The sequence below is a fragment of the Mesitornis unicolor genome, unplaced genomic scaffold, assembly GCF_000695765.1.
Source record: "Mesitornis unicolor isolate BGI_N332 unplaced genomic scaffold, ASM69576v1 scaffold34313, whole genome shotgun sequence".
NCBI classification, from domain to species: Eukaryota; Metazoa; Chordata; class Aves; order Mesitornithiformes; family Mesitornithidae; genus Mesitornis; species Mesitornis unicolor.
In genome coordinates this window covers 15,235-34,120 of record NW_010177302.1, presented here as the reverse complement: position 1 = coordinate 34,120, position 18,886 = coordinate 15,235, and the positions used below count along the sequence as shown (strand labels likewise).

Sequence of the window (18,886 nt, the reverse complement as noted above, 5' to 3'; positions counted from 1 at the left end):
ACTGTTTGGCCAGTGGTAGTAGTATGAAAATAGAAAAATGATGGAAAATATTGGACATTGTTGAGTAATAGTGGTAAAGAATCCACTTCTTTATATGGCAATAGAAAGATAATTGAATTCTATAGTGGAAATTGATGCCATCTTGTCATTAAAGTCTGTGTTATCTTTGGTAGATAGAAGTAGAAATAAGGTTAGTAGTATCAACTGTAGCGTCGGCATTTCATAACTATCCAGTAAGACTTTGGTAAATTTTTACACTGTGCATCTGTATTTTAATACAGAATACCACTTCCGCAGGGACAGTACGGGAGGTGATGAAGAAGGTACCTTCGTCACAGTTACATTTTTCTTGTGATTTCTTTAGGTGACTGTTACTGCTGTTCCTGTGCCTCTCAGTATCAGGAGTAACTTTGTGGAAGTCTGAGACTGGATAACATAGGAGTAATACCAGACCCACAATAAGTGACTGGCTGGTTTATGTCATGGTAATTATCACTTCTAGTATTTTACAGCAGTGTTTTCCTAGGCCAGAAGAAATAAAAGCATGTTCTGCAGTGTAATTTGAAAATCTACAAGAACTGATGTCAGTAGCTGAGACTCTACAGCAGTGTTACAGTTTTATGAAGTTACTAACACAAATATATGTATTACCAGGTAGAGTATTTCCATCCAACAGAGCAGACTGGAGAACAAGCTGGAGCTAGTCCTCGCCATCGGCTGGGCAGTGTATTCTCAGTTTCCCTTTGATACCTGTGGGCCACAGTTTAAGTAGTTTCTTGTAATGAAAAAAAGGTTGAATTTAGGACAAGAGCACTAAAGATGGCAGTAGAGTTAAGCCAAATGTGTTCTTCTGCTACCACATATTATGTCAGTGGTTTCATTCTTTTAAATGCAAAGCATTCAAGTAATTAAAAACAAACAAAAAACAACAGCCCCACCCCTGGACTCATAGAGCAAACATATATAGCACACTGAATATTTAATGTTAAAAGCATCTTGGAGAAGCATTTATATCAGGAGTACTTTTAAATATCCCTTATATTTCAGTTTTAATCCATCTAAATTGACCGTCTTGTATTCTTACAGTGCTTTACCAAAACAGCAAACAAGTTTCGTAGGACTTCCTAATCCATTTCTATTTTCATCGTATCTCCACACTTTATAAAGTTCTGTCTTTATTTCATTCAAAATGTAAGCATATATTTTAGTTACCGTTTCCTATAATGATATTACAGTTCATAGTTAAACTACTTGGAAACAAATAACAGAGCAATACTTTGCAGACTGGGTTTGACCATATCTCCCACCATCCCAATAGAGCCACAGGTGGGGATCGCTGCCCCCAGCTTTTTGTGGGTCCTTTGCCACTTTAGAAGGTGTTTTGCATACTGCCACTTGCAGATTATTAAATATGCCTTCCCCTGCTGTCAGATGTTGTGTTATCCACCCTCTTGCTTGACTGTGCGACCTGGATTTTTTTATTATTTGATATAACTGTGTTGCAGTTGTCTCAGTTACAGGGTCAGACTCCAACTTCAGGTCCAGTTTGTTCCACCAGGATTGCTGTGTGTATCTTAAAAACATAACCAACATAAGAAAATGATGATTTTTTTAAAATTAACATCTCTTTATAAAAGGGCAATGCTTTCACTTCCCTCAAAGAAGGGGTTCAAGGGTGAGAAATCGGAGCTCAGAAATTTTGTGAGAACTTGAATGACTTCCTTGTGGCTTTAAAGAGAAACTGTTGTGTATTCATAGTTGTCACAAATCACCACTCGTGCTGCTGATTTTTAAATGCTAGAACTTTTTATAACTTAATAGATCTACATTAAGTGATGGTGGAGGGGTCCAAAATAAAGTGCTAGTTTAGTTTAAGGTAGATCTGAAGGTCTGATCCAGATACGATAATGCGTAGTATAAGTGAAGTATGGCAGCTTGCTTGACGGTCTTTAATGCAGTGTAATGCAAAGTAGGAGTGCATGGTGCTGTTGTCCCTACCATGGCCAGTCTTTCCACTTTGTGCTATTCCAGCAAGCATGGCCATTCCCAACTGCAGTGCTTCCAGATTTTTGTGTTAAACATCACTTTTCACACTGTGACACGTGCCCATAGTGTGGTTTGAAAGCACAGCTCTAGGTCTGGTTTTGTGATTTTTTAACTCTCATCATTTGGGATGCAGGATGCTTAATAAACAATCCTAACACAAATGAAACAAAATAATGACTCATCTGCCACCACTGCTCATTGTGAACATTTCTCAGTTAGAAAATTGTTCCCTAAGAGAACATGCTGATTTGGGAAGTATGGAAACAAATGTAGTTGTTTACAGACTAAAAAGAGGCCTTCCATGGGAGACTGTTTTAAAATGATCATCAGTGGGATTGTTAAGGAGGAGCATTTTCAGTACAGCAGTTAGTGTTGAATAATGAAGAAATATGTATAGTAACAGCATCTAGTGTGTGACATCAGTGAATGCTGGCTGCTGTCTAGAGTAGATAGGTCTAAACCCTCATTTTCTTGTTGAAATCATTCTGCTTTACATAGGTATCTAAATATTCTTGTGGAGAGTGGTTATTTCTGTGTGGGATCTCTGGGACAGCCATGTGCACACACTATAGAGCATACACACAGGGGGCAATGCTCTTAAGGAAGCCCTGACCTTTCCACACGCCAGCTTTGCAGAAGGCTTTGTTTGCTTTCTAGGGGATTGAGGAGGACAAAACCCCAGCCAGTTGCGAGGTGAACCATGGTGTCTGCCTCCTGGGTTGCTGCAATAGCAAGGAAGGTCCGGAAAGATGATTTACAGTGCTATGACCTATTGGCTCGTGTATGCTGTAGAAACTTAACATTTGGAAATTCCCCTTCTTGGGCTGTAATATCTCACCGTGGCCAGAAGCAGAGAATTGTCTCAGAGGTGTTTCTGCCTGTCTGGTCTCCACTGGCAGCTGTGGACGGCCTTGTCCAGAATTCATGGCTTTTTTCTCTTCTGTTTACATCTAGCGTGAAAACATGAGAAATCAGAAAGCTCAAAAAGACTGACATGGAAATATTAACAATAAACAGAAACTGGCCCCATGAGTCATTTCTGAGACTAATTATATTTCAGTGAAGTGCTCACCATCGTACTCACTTTAGTAGTTATATGTGGCAGCAGGACCATAAGCTTGTGGTTCTTCGATTTGGTAAGAGGAAGAGGGGATAACTGTAGTGTAGACTTGCAGGCTTTTTCAAGCATTTCATCAATATGTATTTTATTAGGAAAAAAATACGTATTTTAATGTGTGGAAGGAAAAAAACAGTTAAATGTTATGTTAAAATTTACTTACAGCAGCTTTTTATAGGTAAATTGTGCTAAACAAATTATCCATATAGATGTGCTAGGACTGTATGTGGGCACTGATATTATAAAACATATTTTGGGAATGGTAGAATTAAACTCATAGAAAGTGGGAAATCATACTGTTTGCAGTAGATAAGGCGGAAAGAAGGAGGAAGAGCAAAATGTTTCTGGCCTTGTATTTGGTCTTTTACTTTGAGAAAGACAAAATTTATGTACCGTCTGCCATGAGGATCTCTTTGGCTTATCAGTGGTAAAATATTACTCTCAAAAGTTAAGGAAGATTTAAGAAGAAAAACCTCATTGTGCAAAAGGCTCAGTGAGAGCATTGTGAGAAAGAGACATGAGACACAGTAGTTTTTGGGTGGCTCTGACTGCAGGGCCGGGTGAGAGGAGCAATCAACAAGGGAAGCGATCCCGTTTATGAAAGTGGGTGTTAACAAGCTAAAACAGTAGCATAAGGCAAAGGCAGAAAAGAACATGAATATATTCAATAGTATTTGGAATAATTGGTCTGTTGCTCCAGGGTGCTATTGAGACTTGGTTGGCAGAAACTGAGTTATTTGTTGTATCACCAAGAGGTCTTTAAAGTAGAGAAGATGGAACAGAAAATCTTCAAGGTTTGTGGCTAAATGTGGGGGATAGCTGTTCTCTGCAGGGTTCTGTTACTCCTGTCTGAATTTAATTTTTGCTTTGTACTCATCATCTATCAAGTGATTACCATTTATTTGATTGCAGTTTCTAAGCAGATGATTTCTGTGTCGTGTTCCTACTTCAGCTTCTGCCGTTGCCCCGAGGGCTCTTTGCCAGATAAGTTCTCCTGATATGTCACAGCTGTTGGAAAAGTAAAAATTACTTCTTGGATCAACTTTTTCAATATATGGAATAAATTGTTCCTGTAAACTGCAGCTTATCTCCCAGTGCAGAATTTGGCTTGCTTAACTCTTTCTATTTATGCAGAGCATTTTAAACTGTAGATCTTATCATGGGCCAATAATGAGAGCAGTGTTTTACTACCCATCCTCTCCCTCCTCACCTCCAGCACACTGTATCCTGTATTGTGTAAATCAGAGCGAGACCTAGAGTTCAGTCCTGTTCTCATTTGGATAGGTTCAACATTTCCATTGCCTTTAAGGAAGGCAGACGAGTTGCTGAAGGAAAGGTGATAAAAAGGCTCCTATGAAAAAGGCATTTTCCGTCTGTTTTGCAGGCTTTGCCTTAAGCAAACTTCTCTGGGGAGTCTTGGAGGGCAAAGCAGCTGCTCCTGCCACCAGGCTGCAGAGGGGCCGGCAGCAGCAGAACGTGTCCATGGGATGAGTTTGCACCAGGCAACAGAAATCACAGTGATTTTGCATCTTTTCTGTTGCCGGTGCAGCTCTGCCAGTGCTCCCCAAAGAGGTCTGGTGCGGTGGCAGCCTGCAGAGCAGCAGGGTAGCAGCGCTGGGTTGTACCCTCGTAGGGAGGAGAGGGGCGCTGCGAAACACTCTTCAGTGTTTCTGTTAAAAATATTTTCTACTCCAGGATGCTGAGAGTCACTCTGTGAATGGCTCCCATCTGATATGACTGATTTGCAGAGACTTTTTATAGTCTTTAAACCGTTGTGGTTCAGATAGAAAGGGCTCTGAGGTGGCCTTTGATGCATTTTTCTTTTTTCCTTGAGAAATTCAGGTATATGTGTTTTTAGAAGAAAATTTTGTATATTTGTGTAATAAAGATCATAATTAATTTCTAGTAGCTGACAATATTTTTAAAAATTGCTTGTGTCTAACAGTGACAGCAGAGGCAGACAATGAAAGGCCAGTTATTCGGTATAGGAACTAGTCTGCAAATGTCACAGAGTTCGTGTGGAAAAGGTTAATCTTATGTTTAGCCACCATAAGCAAAAGCAGAAATCCCTAGCTTCTAATTAGTGCATCCTATTACTGTATTTCTGCTTCAGATATCAAACACTACTTATCTTTTTAGATGTGTAAATAGTAATGTTCCCTTATGTTTTCAGTAACATTCTAGTACTGTACTGATTAAATGTAGTCTTTGAAAATACTTGCCTTTGCTTTTTGCTTTATTGTGAAAAGTTACAGCTTTTACCAAAGAGTGCTGAGGACCTCGGACTGTTTATATGGGTCATTCTCTCCACAGTTTTTGCTTTTGTCTTTGGCAAGTGGATTAATTTTTAATCTTCATAATCAACAACCAGACATAACTGCAAGAATGTTTATCTGTGCTGTCAGTATTTTGAGTTGTTACATGGTCACCAAGTATTATTGTACATGTAAGATATTTATGGATTAAGAGTATTTTGCAGCATGATACTGTACATCTTTGCTCAAGACAGAAGAGAGGTCATAGTTACTTTGGCTTGATGGAGTCACAGCCACACACATGGCTTTTGTTGCTGGTTCCTTGCTGTTAGGGTGTTGCCTTTGCCATTAATGATGAATTGAAGAAACCCCAAATCATTTCACTTTACCTGTTGAATGTAATTTAGGATTTTTATTTCTTTCAGAAGTACTGCTGTTATTACCATTGCACTGATTACAGTGATTCATTATATGATTAATCCTACTTTTGGTGTACAAAAGCCTGTAACAACATGTTTATCTATCAGTATTGGTACAGTGCTCAGTATGACAGCATCAGTGTGATGTGGCTATGATCAGGTGGGCAAAGTAGGACTTCAGAGTTCTCTCTATGAGTATTTAAAAGTGTAAGTATGGGAGGGAGAGAGCAATTTAAATATACTATTATTTTGTCCTAGTTGTAGCATATTAATGTGTACATATTTGTATGGTATTTCCTTAACAGAAGAGCAAGGTGTTTTGGGAACCACTGTCATAAGCTGGGTTTTGGGTGGAGGACAGTAGCCAGCTAACATAGCATATCAGTATATCAATAACTGCAGCTGTTACTGATCAACCCTAGTTAATTTTTAAAAAATTTATTTACTTATTACTTTGTCCCTCTGGTGAGATAGCAGTAAGAGATAGGTAAGCACGTATCTCTGCCAAAACAAAGGAAAATGTACGCCTTTCATTAAATCTGAATGTTTAGGGCATTTAAGCTTCAGGTGATGATTGCCGAGAAAGTAGAACAAGAAAAGACAAGCTCAGCAATGCTGGAGCAGCACGGGGACATGGCTCTGCAGAAGGCTGAATGTGTGACCATCAACTTCTGTAGCCAACCTCCCCTTGAAGTAATTGGAAATATCCTTCCCCTTCCCTTCTCCATGGGCTCATCTGCTGGTGCTGGAGCTTCTGACCCCCTGCAGCCTGCTCTTGTTGGCTGCAGGATGCTGCTGCCCCTGTGCCCCCTCTCAGCTTCTTGATGGGAGTAGAGACCTGGTGAAGAACCGCTGCCTGGTCCACACTATGCAGCTATGGAGCATAGGAGGGCACTTTCCATACCATGAACCTGTGCATCATTGCTTTGAGCATCACTGTGCTAGAATTGAAGGTTGTGGGTCAGGGAATTAGTGGAAGGCTTTAGAGTTGTGGTCAGGGAAAATAAATTTCTGTCTGTTTTTTATTTTCCTTTGCATAAAATGAACTTAAGTTGTCCTTTTAAATAAGGTTAATTTCATCAAAAACTCCTGCTACTGCTACCAGTTTCTCTGCTAAAAGAATATTCTCCAGGACCCTTAAAATATGACTGACCTAAGATGCAGTCTTTCCAGAAGGAAGAATTGCAGGCCTTTTGGTCTAAGGCAGGCCAATAATAAAGGATAGACCAAAGACTTCAAAACTAGAATAAATACGTAAAAGTTCCAACCACTGATGGGAGTGTGGCCAGGAGAGAGAAGGAGCAACAGAGGTGTGTCCAGATGGGAATAACCCTTACTAGGGCACGTGAAGGTGACAGTGGCCAGAAGAGGGCCTGTGCACCTCTCACAAAGGAAGGTCAGGAAGATGTCCCCGCACCAGCAAGTTGCTGGTAGGGAGGAACCACACCAAAAGCTTCAGCTGTGGCTTCAGTCCTGTAAGGAAACACGGGTCCTAGGGGGAGTCATCTGCTGTCTGAGGAAAGGGGACAGTAGAGGTCGGCTGTTGTGTCGTCTTTCGACCTGGCTGTGGTACCAGCAATCGGTTTGAGACACTTGAGTAGCCTTGGACTCATCTTAGACCCTCTTTTGCACATCTTTTGGAGCTTAAGGCTCCAGCCTTTCCTCACAGAGAGCTCTGAGGAAGATGTGATAGTTTCTTAACACCATTAAATGAATTTTTTTAAATGGTAAATTCATCAGTGAAACAAAGGAAATGATTGAATAAGACCCAGGATTGTAACTAACTTGAATTTGAGCTTGGCTATTAAAGAGAAGGACTATTTTATATACCATACTGGTCAGGTTAGGGTATTGCATAGATCAAGTGAAACCGTTCTCCCTGCTGAGGAAGCAGAGAGACAGGAAGCCAGGAGACCTGGGGTGGTGGTAAAAGATCCATCCCCAAGCGCTTCTAATGTCTGCTGCTTACATCTGCTGGTTCATTAGAATTCAGCTATGGGTGTGTGTTTGGATTTATGAAGATTTGGGAATAAAGGAACCAAATCTGTTTGGTCTCAAATCCAGGCTGGGCTGACACAAGTATATCTGTCCAGAAGTTGGGAGGCTGCATTTGGGGACTGGAATGTGGGATTAGAGGAAAGAAGAAATCTTCACAGCTATGTAGTAGATGATTTTACAACTGGTTTAGGTTTCATTGCACCTAATAACAGTATGAGCAACGGCAGGGATTATAACTTCACTCTCCAGAAAATCACCTTAGCAATGGTGGAATAAATGGTCTGTGAACAACTGATGTGTAACAGACAAGTTATTCTCCCCTCTCAGCTGCATGCAGGTTCAGCTTTACAGCACACAAGACTGGAAGGACTGGGGCAGTCTTAAGACATCGACTCACATGTGATGCTGACTGAACGCAGATGGCTTAAGTGGTTCCTGTCTTCACTTTTATGCTTTGCCTCTCTCTCTCAGGCTGCTGTTCCTGCAGCGGTGCTGCCTGAGTGATACATGAAATATGTGTGTTTACATTTATGAGCCAAACTGTGCTTGGGAGCAGAGTCACATAAGCCAACACTTGTAGCTGCTAAAATTCTTGTGGCTGGGAAGTACAAGCAGAGCATTCCTTGTTTGCTGGATGCAACCGAGGAGCAGTAAGTAGTAAAAATGACTGTGATTCAAAATGGGCAGAGAAAAAGTCCAAAGTTCTATTTATTTGGGCTTTCCCTATTGAAAACCTGTTAAATAGGATCAGGTGAGAATAAAAAGCATTCAGGTAATTGCAGGAGCGTGGTTTAGCATGGCTAGAAGTGGTGGGAGCCGGTCATGACCATTCCTGTCTTTTGCCTGGCTGTGAAAACTTTCACCTTAGGCACAGATGCCAATGCAGACAATTTTGGGGCATTATTGACACAAAAAGAGAGCAAAGGGTGGTTTTTCAGTGTGGCAGTCTGAGTCATTGTAGAGGGAAAAAATACATCAACACAGAAGAGCTAGAAGAAGTTGAATTTATAGACTAATAGACTCCTTGGAGAAACTTTGAGATTTGCTCTGGATCTGGACTCTGTCACCTTGACACCAGCTTGGTAAACGCTTGCAGCGACTGCTGTCGTGTGGTTTTGTAATTCTGCAGAGGCCTGGGCAGGAGTGTGTTGATCCTGTTGCCTCAGACACAGAAGAGCCTTGTTGGAAGGCTGATTGCCAGCACTAGGGATCAGCTTCTCCAGCGTATAAGGAACCTGTGGCCATTTTGTCCTCCTACGTTGCAGAAGTATAAATATCATTGGTTCATCCACAGCTGGATAAAGGAGTAGGAACGGTCAGTGTAGTCTTGCAGGAGTGGACTGTGGAGCAGCTGAAGGCTTCTCAGAGAGTGGGTTTTCATACCGGGACATTGAGTAATTAGAAAATCATCTGGCAGGGTTGTTCTCCAGAAAATGTAGCATCTCCATGTCATCCCTGAGGAAAGGTCTTCCGAGCCCAAAGGAATTGGGCATTCTGCACAAAATAATCCCCTGCAGGTGAGAGGACCGGATGGGTGGCACATTCAGGTATTAGCTGGTTATAGCAGATATCCGATACGTTTCCAGTAGTCAGTAGTGACCATATGGCTGCTGTGCTTTCTGCAAAAGCCTTGGCTGAAGGAAAGGAGGGTTTCTGTGGATGTAATCAGAGCACAGCAGGAACCGTCATCAGCGTTTGGGTTCAGGCACTGATGTGTTGTGAAAGACAACACATGAGAGCTGCGCTGTTGCGCGGCATGGGAGAGTGTTCATCGGCATCTGCGTGGGTCCTTGCATCGGCCAGAAAGCAGCTGTGAACTGTTTCACGGACAAGTCTGAGGTTTGCTTGCTAAAGTATCAGGAAGCTTTGGCTGTAACACGGTTTCCAGTTAATGAGCCTTCCACTCAGTGGGTGAAATGGGATTCTAGAAAGGGACCTGCAGCCAGCGTGTCCTGTTCCTCCTCCTGACTTACCCATCAGCAGTTGACGGAAAACATCACTCCTTGCAAGGCACAGAAGGAATTCTAGAGGAAATTCTAGACCCTACAATGCAGAATAAAGGGCAGAAAAGTGTCCTTTTGTAAGAACAAATACAACTTGATCTCTAGTAAATGAGAGGATGGTCTTGGAAGATCAGTTGTTTGTTTGAAAGCAAACGTTTACAAGAAGCTGTCTGCCTTGGTTCCACTGTCCCACAAGGATGGAGAGCAAACATCTGCTAAACCTAGTGGGTTTAGTGGTTTTATTTTGGTTCGTTCACTCTTCAGAAATTGGACATTGTCAGGAGTAGAACCTATTTCTTTGGGGGGGGAAAAATTGATAGAAAATACATTTTTACAGGCAAAGAGAATCCTGCATTGCCTACAAAAACCTTGACTCCCTGAGCAATGGGTCACTGAAGCCTGGTTTCTGGAGGCATCTGTTGTCTCCACATTGTCTCCTCCCTCCCCCACTGCCTCCTCTCCCTTCTTACCCCTTCCCCATGCCCTCTCCTCTGACTTAGGCCTGGTTCCCAACAAGACTGAGCTAAGGAAGCGCCGGGTCCCTCTTTTCCCGCTGATCATCCTGCTGACTCAGGTGCCTATCACACCATCTTCCCTGCCCCCTCCCCATACTGGTTTTCTGCCAGTTTGCCAGTTATTTTAAATAATTGGTTTGAATCTGTCCAGGAAAAAATTAGGATTGGTCTTTTGGAGGGAGTACGGCAAGGTTAATAGCATTAAGGAGAAGCCACAAAGAAAAAAATTGCATCCCTTAGCTCCAGTTCATAGTTCTTCCTCACCCTGCAGAGAGTGGTGTATGTTATTAGTGTTACTAGTAATCTTTCCTGGTTTTGCATCTCCACATCTTCATCCAAGAAAAAGAAACATTAAACATACACTTGGGATATTAATAGCTGAAATTCCAAAAAAAAAAGGAACAAAGTCAACGTTATGGAGGGTCACAATAATCTTGACGATTTTATATGATTTTTATACTCTTTTCCCAATGATCTTTCTGTTTATGCTGAACTGGTTTGCTAAAAGTAGCCACTTGGTATGCTCAGGTTGCCAGAAAGCTCTGAGAACTCTGCTTGGTAGCTTGCTTCAGGTACTGGCTTAGAGGTTGGTCTGTTATTTAAAAAAAACAACAAAACAAACCAAACAACCAACAAACAAAAAAAGTAGAGTATTTGCTGATGTGTTTCCTGCCTCCCATTCACTGTGTTTCAGAAAATCTTCAGAAGAACTGGACATGGATAAAGTAACAGCAGCCATGGTACTCACCAGTTTATCCACCAGCCCTTTGGTCCGCAGCCCTCCTGTCCGACCCAACGGTAAGCCTACGGAGCAGGGGCTACAGGGCCGTGTATGGGGGGCTTCTTTCCAGGAGTTGTGGCTGTGGTGGAGGACCAGGGGTGAGTGGCTATCTCCTGGCAGTGGCTGGGGGTTGTACTGAGTGCTCCAGCATAGTCAAGGTTTTTGGTGCAGTGTTAGCAGAAATGAGAAGAAACCTTTTCCATAACCGTAGAGTGGCTCCTGTATGGAACAGGAGATGCCTGCTGTTCAAGGCCAGGTTGGACAGGGCTTTGAGCAGCCTGGTCTAGTGGGGGGTGTCCCTGCCCATCACAGGGAGTTGGACTGGATGATCTTTAAGGTCCCTTCCAACCCAAACCATTCTGTGATTCTGTGGTTCTGTGCCTCCTTTCGCAAATGGGAGACGAGTGCTACAGAAGGTCTTCTGATATCTCTGGTGAAACACTAGTTTTCCAAGCAGTTTGTTTGCATTGCACACATGCCGTAAACATGGCAACAGTTGTTTTTGTCCCACATCCCATGGAAATCAGATCAGATTTTACTCAGCACTACGATGAGGCAAAGCACTTCCAGATTCCACAGCCTTTGGCTGGGAGGCCATGCACTGATGGTCTGCGTGGTGACAGGTCTGTTTCACGGAATCATTTGGTTGGAAAAGACCTCTAAGATCATCAAGTCCAACCATCAACCTAACACCACCATGCCCACTGAACCATGTCCTGAAGTGCCACATCCACACGCTTTTTGAACACCTCCAGGGATGGTGACTCCTCCACCTCTCTGAAATGGGAGGCTGAAATGGTGACTCCATTCACTGTATAGCAGAAGACACACAGATAAAAATAAATCTAAAAAGTTAGCTAATAATGAGATTGCTCATTAAATATATTTGATTCATGAAAGCTTGACTGGAGTTACAAGACATTTTTAAAAGTGTTGTATTTCAAGGAATAGTTTAAATTAGGACACTCTTGTTAGGATGTCTCAGCATTGTTTGCATGACTCCGGCTTTTCTTACTCATAACTGTTACATCGATACTAAATGCCCTCCTGCTGTGAATAACTGGAGTACTTGGAGGAGTACTTACTGATTGCAAATTCGTAGAGAAGTAGTCTTTGCAGTTCTTCCTGGAAGCAGGGGCAATCACTGAATGATGTTGTGCCTAAAAGCAATCTGTACCATGAGGAATGTCCCAGCTTTCAAGATTGTTGAATAAACTGTGTTTATTTTTCTAGAAAACATAAATTTTACCCATTTAAGTGGAAGTTTAGACATGAACACGCATGGCTCCTGCCTGTGTGCTTTCCCCACACTTACAAATGTTAAAACCAGAAGTATTTGTGGAGTATCAGTGCTCTGAGGAGCCCTGGGAGACCTCTGGTGGTGACATCCCCAGTGACCGTCCCTCCCAGAGAAGGCCAACAGAAGGACAAAAACGTACCTGCTCTCCAGCTCACAGCCGAAACCACAGCTGAGGGTGGATTTGGGGTGGTGTGCCAGGCAAGGATATACAGCGCCAGGGCATGGATGTATCCCACCTTGCATGCCCGCTCACAGGGAGCTGCCCTCAGTATCGGCCACCTCAGACGCTGGAGCAAGTGACAGTTGTCAGGAGCAGCAGAGCTGTCGATTGGAAAGATCTTCCAGACAAGCCCTTTTGAATTGCTAATAGGTAAATGGTAACTGTTAACAGCGTTTGATATTTCTTGTGCAGCCTGAGTGCTCTTTGATGTTTCTTCACTTGTCGCTTGTCTGCTTGTTTACCGAAATCTGGGCAGACAAGACTGAAAAAGTAATTCATGTGTTTTCAGTAGTCACAGGCAAGACTTGAAAGGTGATGTTGGGCACCTTCTCCCTGAATAGCTTAGTTTTACCTGAGTGAAGACTTACTAAAGACTTAAATAAAAGTGTAAAGATTTGATAATTTAAAGCTCATTTGGTGTTGCAAGGCTAGTCTCTGGTCATAGTAATATGAGCTACAGATGTACTAATGATTAATTCTTTCTACAGCCTTTTCCAAAAAAGGGCAATAAGTAGCACTGTAATTAAAGGACCATTTGCTTAAAAAAATGGAATTTTGCGTGGAAGTAAAAAAAAATAGCATTAGCATTAATATTAAAGTCTGATCTGTGCTGGAATTACTGGGAATGATCACCCATGTAAACTGGATCAGAGTTTGGCCCTTGTTTCCCTGCAACTGAGTTAATATTTGGTCTGGTTCTCTTTCACGCAACCAGCAATGTGAAAAGAGCCCCAATATAAGAGTAAGTTGCATTTATTTATATTTTAAACTGCCTTACATTGACAGATTTGTTAGTATTAATGAGAACCAGTGTTTGTTTTTTCCTGTTGTCAGCCTCCTTCCGTGTTTTCCATACTACTTCAAAAATGTTCTTGATTTGCATCTCTCTCAGCAAGGTGGGGGGAAGCTGTAAACCCCGAGAATACAAACCACCACCATAAATGTGTCAGAAAGCAGTAGTTTAAAGAGTGCTGTTTCCTTTGTTTTTCTGAAGAAATGGAAATTTTAAGCTATGCTAAGGTCACAAGTTGATACCAGATGTATTTCTTGGCTGTGGCACGAGACTCAAGTACAAATACTTAAAAGAAACAAAAACCACCTCCATTACAGTCACATGAAAGCTGTAAGCGTGAACCAGAACATGACATTTTCATGTGTTAACTTATTAGCTACCAGAAATGTACATGTCCTTTTCCAGAGAGGAATTTGCAGGGGAAGGAGAGGAAGAGGCTTTATCCTATTTGTGTTCTGTGGCCCTGATCAGTAAGTGTGGGGATTTGGCTGCTGCCTACACAAGAGGGTATCTTTATGCATGTGCTTACAAGGTGGAGCATGGCATTCTGTTTTCTGAGCAGCTGATGTTAATGATTAAGGGCTTTGTCTAAAAACAGCTGAATTAGGAGGAAAATAAATCATTGGTTAGGGTTGAAACTTTTGGTATCAGGTGGTAGACATTATCTTCTTGCTGATGTCATTAGTTAAATTTATCTGTAAGAAGCTGAGAAGGAATGAAGGAGCGACTTCTGCAGAACTCTTAAAGGCAGGCGCTGGCTTGAAAAGACTCCTGTCTCGCACCTACATGACATTTCCTGAACAGATAGGATGATATTTGCTTGCCAGCTCCAAAGCCAGGCATTGCACAATGCTCAAGCACCAACAGTGTCGTTAGGAAAAGCTTCCCATGCCCAAGTTAGGGAGAAGCTGCACCTGAACCATCCCTCACATGTGCCCCAGGTCTGTGAGAACCTGAAGCTTCAGGCAGAGCCGCCCGTGGTTGCACTGCTGGGCACGCTCAAGTTGTACCTTTGCTGAGCTGATGGCCTATGTATTTCTCTGCTGCCAAAAGCCCCTTAGGGACTGGGAAGAGGTCCATGCCCATGTCTAACACCTGAGGACCTCAGCACGTGAATCATGGCTCAAGCTGTGCCTCAGATTGTGTGAAAGCAGTGCTGTTACTCACACCCACCATGTTGTAGAGTAACCTGTTAGTCTGAGGGTCTGCCTACAGCCTGATGTCAGGGGAATGCTGCAGTGAGGAGGGAGTTCCTCCAGCAGGTAGGTGTGGAGGTGATCCAGCATCTCTGCGTCCTGCTTCTGAAACCAGATGCCTAAGGATACACCTGTATGAAGAAAAAGGGGTATCCTTCCAAGGACATGTACCGCCTCAATTAGAGGTTAAAATTAGGCAGAGGTGTGTGCACTTGGAAATTAGGAGAAGACAAGAGTGTAGTTATGGTTTTCTTTGGGGTTTTAGTACTGCAATGACAATCATGTTTTTGCAGGTCTAGTCAGTGTCCTGGGGCTCAGAGTTTATGTTCCCTTCCCAGGGGATCTTCTGTTGGCTCTGCGGTGGTTTGGAGCTTGCTCTGGCACCCCATTGCAGGTGTGTGTTCCTGTTGGAAGTTGAGGATGTATTTGAATGTTTTCTTCTAGTCATGTGTGCAATATCTGACTGGTTATTGCAGTTTATGCTCCAGAACAGGTCATTTTTCCAAACCCAGCATTTCTTTTTAGAATACTTTGTTTTTTTTAAAAAGCACCTGAAAAATTAAGAGTGGAATGTGTAACTTGTGTGCAGTGGGATAGATGTGGTTGTCCTCTCTACATCCAGCGCTTTTGGTTTCCTTTGTTGACTGCAGTTAATTACCAAGATGTCATCTAAGCCTTAGGTAAAAGAGCTCCCTAGCCCAAACAATACTGTTGTGCTGATGGCTGTTGTTGTTCTTGACAGAATCCCTAAATGGATCTTGGAAAGAAGGAGGATTTGTGCCTTCTAGTACCAGCAGCAGTGGATACTGGAGCTGGAATGCTCCCAGTGACCAGTCCAACCCATCCACCCCATCTCCACCTCTGTCAGCTGACAGCTTCAAAGCTTTTCGGACACCTTCCCAGCCAGATGATGGTATTGATGAAGCCGAAACAAGCAACCTTCTCTTTGATGAACCCATTCCCAGGAAGAGAAAGGTCAGCCTCATGTTAAATGCCATACCCATAGGCAGATAGGATGTTGGTAGACTTACTTTGCTGAGAGAAAGGAACAGATCACCCAAGCAGCTCTGTGTGTGTATCCTTCCTTGGCATGCAGTTGGCTTAGGTGCTTTGCCTAGTCACTCCGTCTCGCTCAACCTAGGCACCTACTGCACACACATGCTGCCGTCAGCACCACATATTTGCTGGCAGATGGTGGGGTTCTGCAGAGCCTCCTGCTCAGAAAACACTAGAGTGATTTCCAGAAGGTGTTGCCTCTGGCCATTCAAGGGATTTCTGTCCTACTGTGGCAAATTCTTTCTATGCAGAATGCAACAGGCAGCCTTGTACGTGTCATCACAAAAACTAGATATGGCCTTAATACTTCTTGTTCCCTGGAAGTGCTGTTTGTCTGACAGCGTGTCAGATACCTTAATACTGTGAAGCTTTCTCTGCGCAAGCATATGGAGTGAAAAAAGGAGAGAGAGATCAAACCTGATGGCTTTTGATACGGTATCAGCAGTGGCCAAATTTATCCTCGGTAGGAGAGTAAAAGCAGACTAAATAATAGACAGTATAAAAAGGGGGAAAAAAAGTCCAAAACTAACCCCCAAAAGCTCCGTTGTGCTAGCGAGCAAGCTCCTCTCCAAGAAAAAGAAAACAAAGAGATGGCACAACTCCAAGTCTCCTCCCTCCCAATGCAACAGGGCAGATTTTACATAGCAAGATGAAAAAAGGCTTTTTGTAGGAAGGAGAAAGAACAGAGAATTTATTCTCCTTAGTGACTTTGTTTCTGGCTCAGTCTAGGACAGTTAATTGCTTCATCACCAGCAGGAAGAAGTTTTAGTGATTGTTTAAATGTGTTCGGATTTATCCTTTTGCTCCAGAAGTTGCATATTTGCCGACCCACACTGTTTTGCCCATGTCTGTGGGAGAGGGGTATGACATGTTTGTGTTTCTTGCTAAGAAGGAAGAAATGTACTTTGGAGGACACCTTTGTTGTAATAAATTAGAAGTCCGAGCTGACTGTTAAGCTAAAGGCAGAGATGATTTCAGAGGGTGTGGGACGGGAAGATTAGGAATGCAGAAGTGTGCTGGTTGGCCTTTGCCTTCTCAGGTGAAGGTCCGTTTATTAGCATCGCTCTTACTGCTCGGTTGTGATGAGACAGATGGGTTTGCTGCTGCCTTCTTTACTGTTACCTAAGTTGTCTCCAAATATTTCTGTTTATGTACCCAGCATATAGCACTACCCGTTCTGATTCGCAGGGATTTTGCTCGGTATGGTAAATGTTTAATTCAGATAAACGTTACCTGCCAAACTCTGTTTTATAAATGAACCGTGTTTCCTGCAGTATTTTTTTTAATTCTGGCCCCAGCAAGGTACTTTATCTGAGTACAGCTTTGCTCCTTTAGAAGCTGAAATAAAATCATTCAAGCTACTTCTTCTTCAGGACTGCAAAAATCAGAAGGAATAAACATGGAAATAGTGTGTTTCGTAACTTTTCTTTTACTCATTAAAATTTCTCCCATTTCTTATTTGGAAAATGTCATGTTAGCAACTGCTTCCCATTAAGAAAGTTGTTTACTTAAAAGTTTCCATTAATGTAGTTATTCCTCATCAAACCATTTACATTCCATTATTTTCCTAAATAAAACATTAGGCCTAATTAGGCAGTTTTTTGACTAGACAGAAATGAAAGCATGATTTATGGTTTGTATTTCTACTGAGTGAGATTTCATTTGGGTACGTTAAAATGCATGGGTTTTTGCAGAGCCCTAGCATTGACAATAAAGCTAAAAACAGTGGAGCTACAAGATTGGGTTTTGTCATCAAACTGGAGATTGATGTTAAACCATTCAGTGTTCATAAAGATATGTATGGGGTTCATGTTGGAATTCCAAAGATGTGCACGATAAGCCTGGTCTTCATCTTGTCACTGTGGTTAGTTGTGGGTTTTTGAGGTTATTATATCATAAAAGTAAGAAATGCATCTGTCAGAATTGCTCGATGGATTACATGTAATTTTAGGAAAAAAGAATTCTGTATCTATTTGAATAGCAGTTGTATTATCCAATCAAAAATATAGAGGGAATTTATGAGCAATTTATTCCTAAGTAGAAGTTTTTCATGCAAACAGTATGATCAGACATCTCACGTCCTAAAGCCCTTGGCATCCATACTTTCAAGCAGGAGATGTCAGACTGCCAAGTGGTTATGAGAACATGCTACTGCAATCAACCTGTGTTCTAAAGAGCCCTTGCGCTCACATGTTTTAAAATTATATTGTAATAATCGGCTTTCTAACACATGCCGAAACTGACCCATCTGCTGGCATGGAATCCAAAGGGGCCAAACTGAAGAAAGCACCGAGTCGAGTTTTGTTCAAGACACAGCAAAGCATCTGCTTGACACTAAGGATGTGCTTGTTCCCTTTTTTTTCTTCTTCTCCTTAATGGAGCTTTATATGAATATATTCATTTAATCTCATATGTAACTAAAATTGTAGGATAATAATACAGTATTTTGAAGCTCTGCCTCATGTTTTTTTAATAATATGTTCTGTAATAATAGGGGAAATTATTTTTGATAAGTATGAATTATTTAGATGTTTTTTAATTTAAAATTTATAATGTAGGTTTCATTTTGGCATAAAACTAGCTTTTAAAAAAATCTGTACTGTACTGCATCATGTGTGTTGTTTGTTACCACATACTGAGGTTTAAATTAAGACTGGTTTTCTCCAGAGTCTTCAAAATATTGAAGATTGGGTTGGTTATAGCCTTGTTGGCTGTGCTCTGAATCAGTGATCACTCAGTTTACACCAATGAAGTGATGTTAAAGAACATAACAGGAATATTAAAAGGAGATTATACACATATTCTTTTAAAAATGTTGAACACAGACAGATGTTTTCCCATTTTCTTGTCCAAATAAGGGTCACAGCAGCTTCTGAATGAAAGAAAAGCAGGTTTTGCCAGCTCGTGGGTGAATACTGCCATTGCAGAAGCTACCGTTTTCTGGCACAATATTTTTTGTGTTGCAAAGCTCATGAGCAGAAATACTCTTTAGGAAGAGGTTAATGCCTTGCATTAAGTGAGAAGTCCTTCTCAGTTGTTCTTTAAAGGCTCCGTTGAGGTGTGGGAAGTTTTTGTATCATCTGCCTCCTTGGGTGGTGAGACAGAAACTGGAACTTGCAAATGAGAAAGCGGTGCCAAAGAGCAGAGAGAGGTGTTTTGTCTCAAGCTGCTCCTGTGGCTTTTCACG

General features: G+C 41.9%; 1 protein-coding gene across 1 annotated transcript in view; it reads left to right on the top strand.

The window, feature by feature from the left end:
• Window positions 1–11,047: 11,047 nt before the first annotated feature.
• The window catches only part of ZNF704 (zinc finger protein 704), a gene marked incomplete at its 5' end in the record, with an annotated part of 21,266 nt that continues 13,427 nt past the window's right edge, over window positions 11,048–18,886 (top strand). Inside the window, 2 exons of the mRNA XM_010182038.1 lie at window positions 11,048–11,151; window positions 15,386–15,618. Of these exons, the coding sequence (XP_010180340.1) occupies window positions 11,048–11,151; window positions 15,386–15,618 (337 nt within the window). The remainder of the gene's footprint in view (window positions 11,152–15,385; window positions 15,619–18,886) is intronic.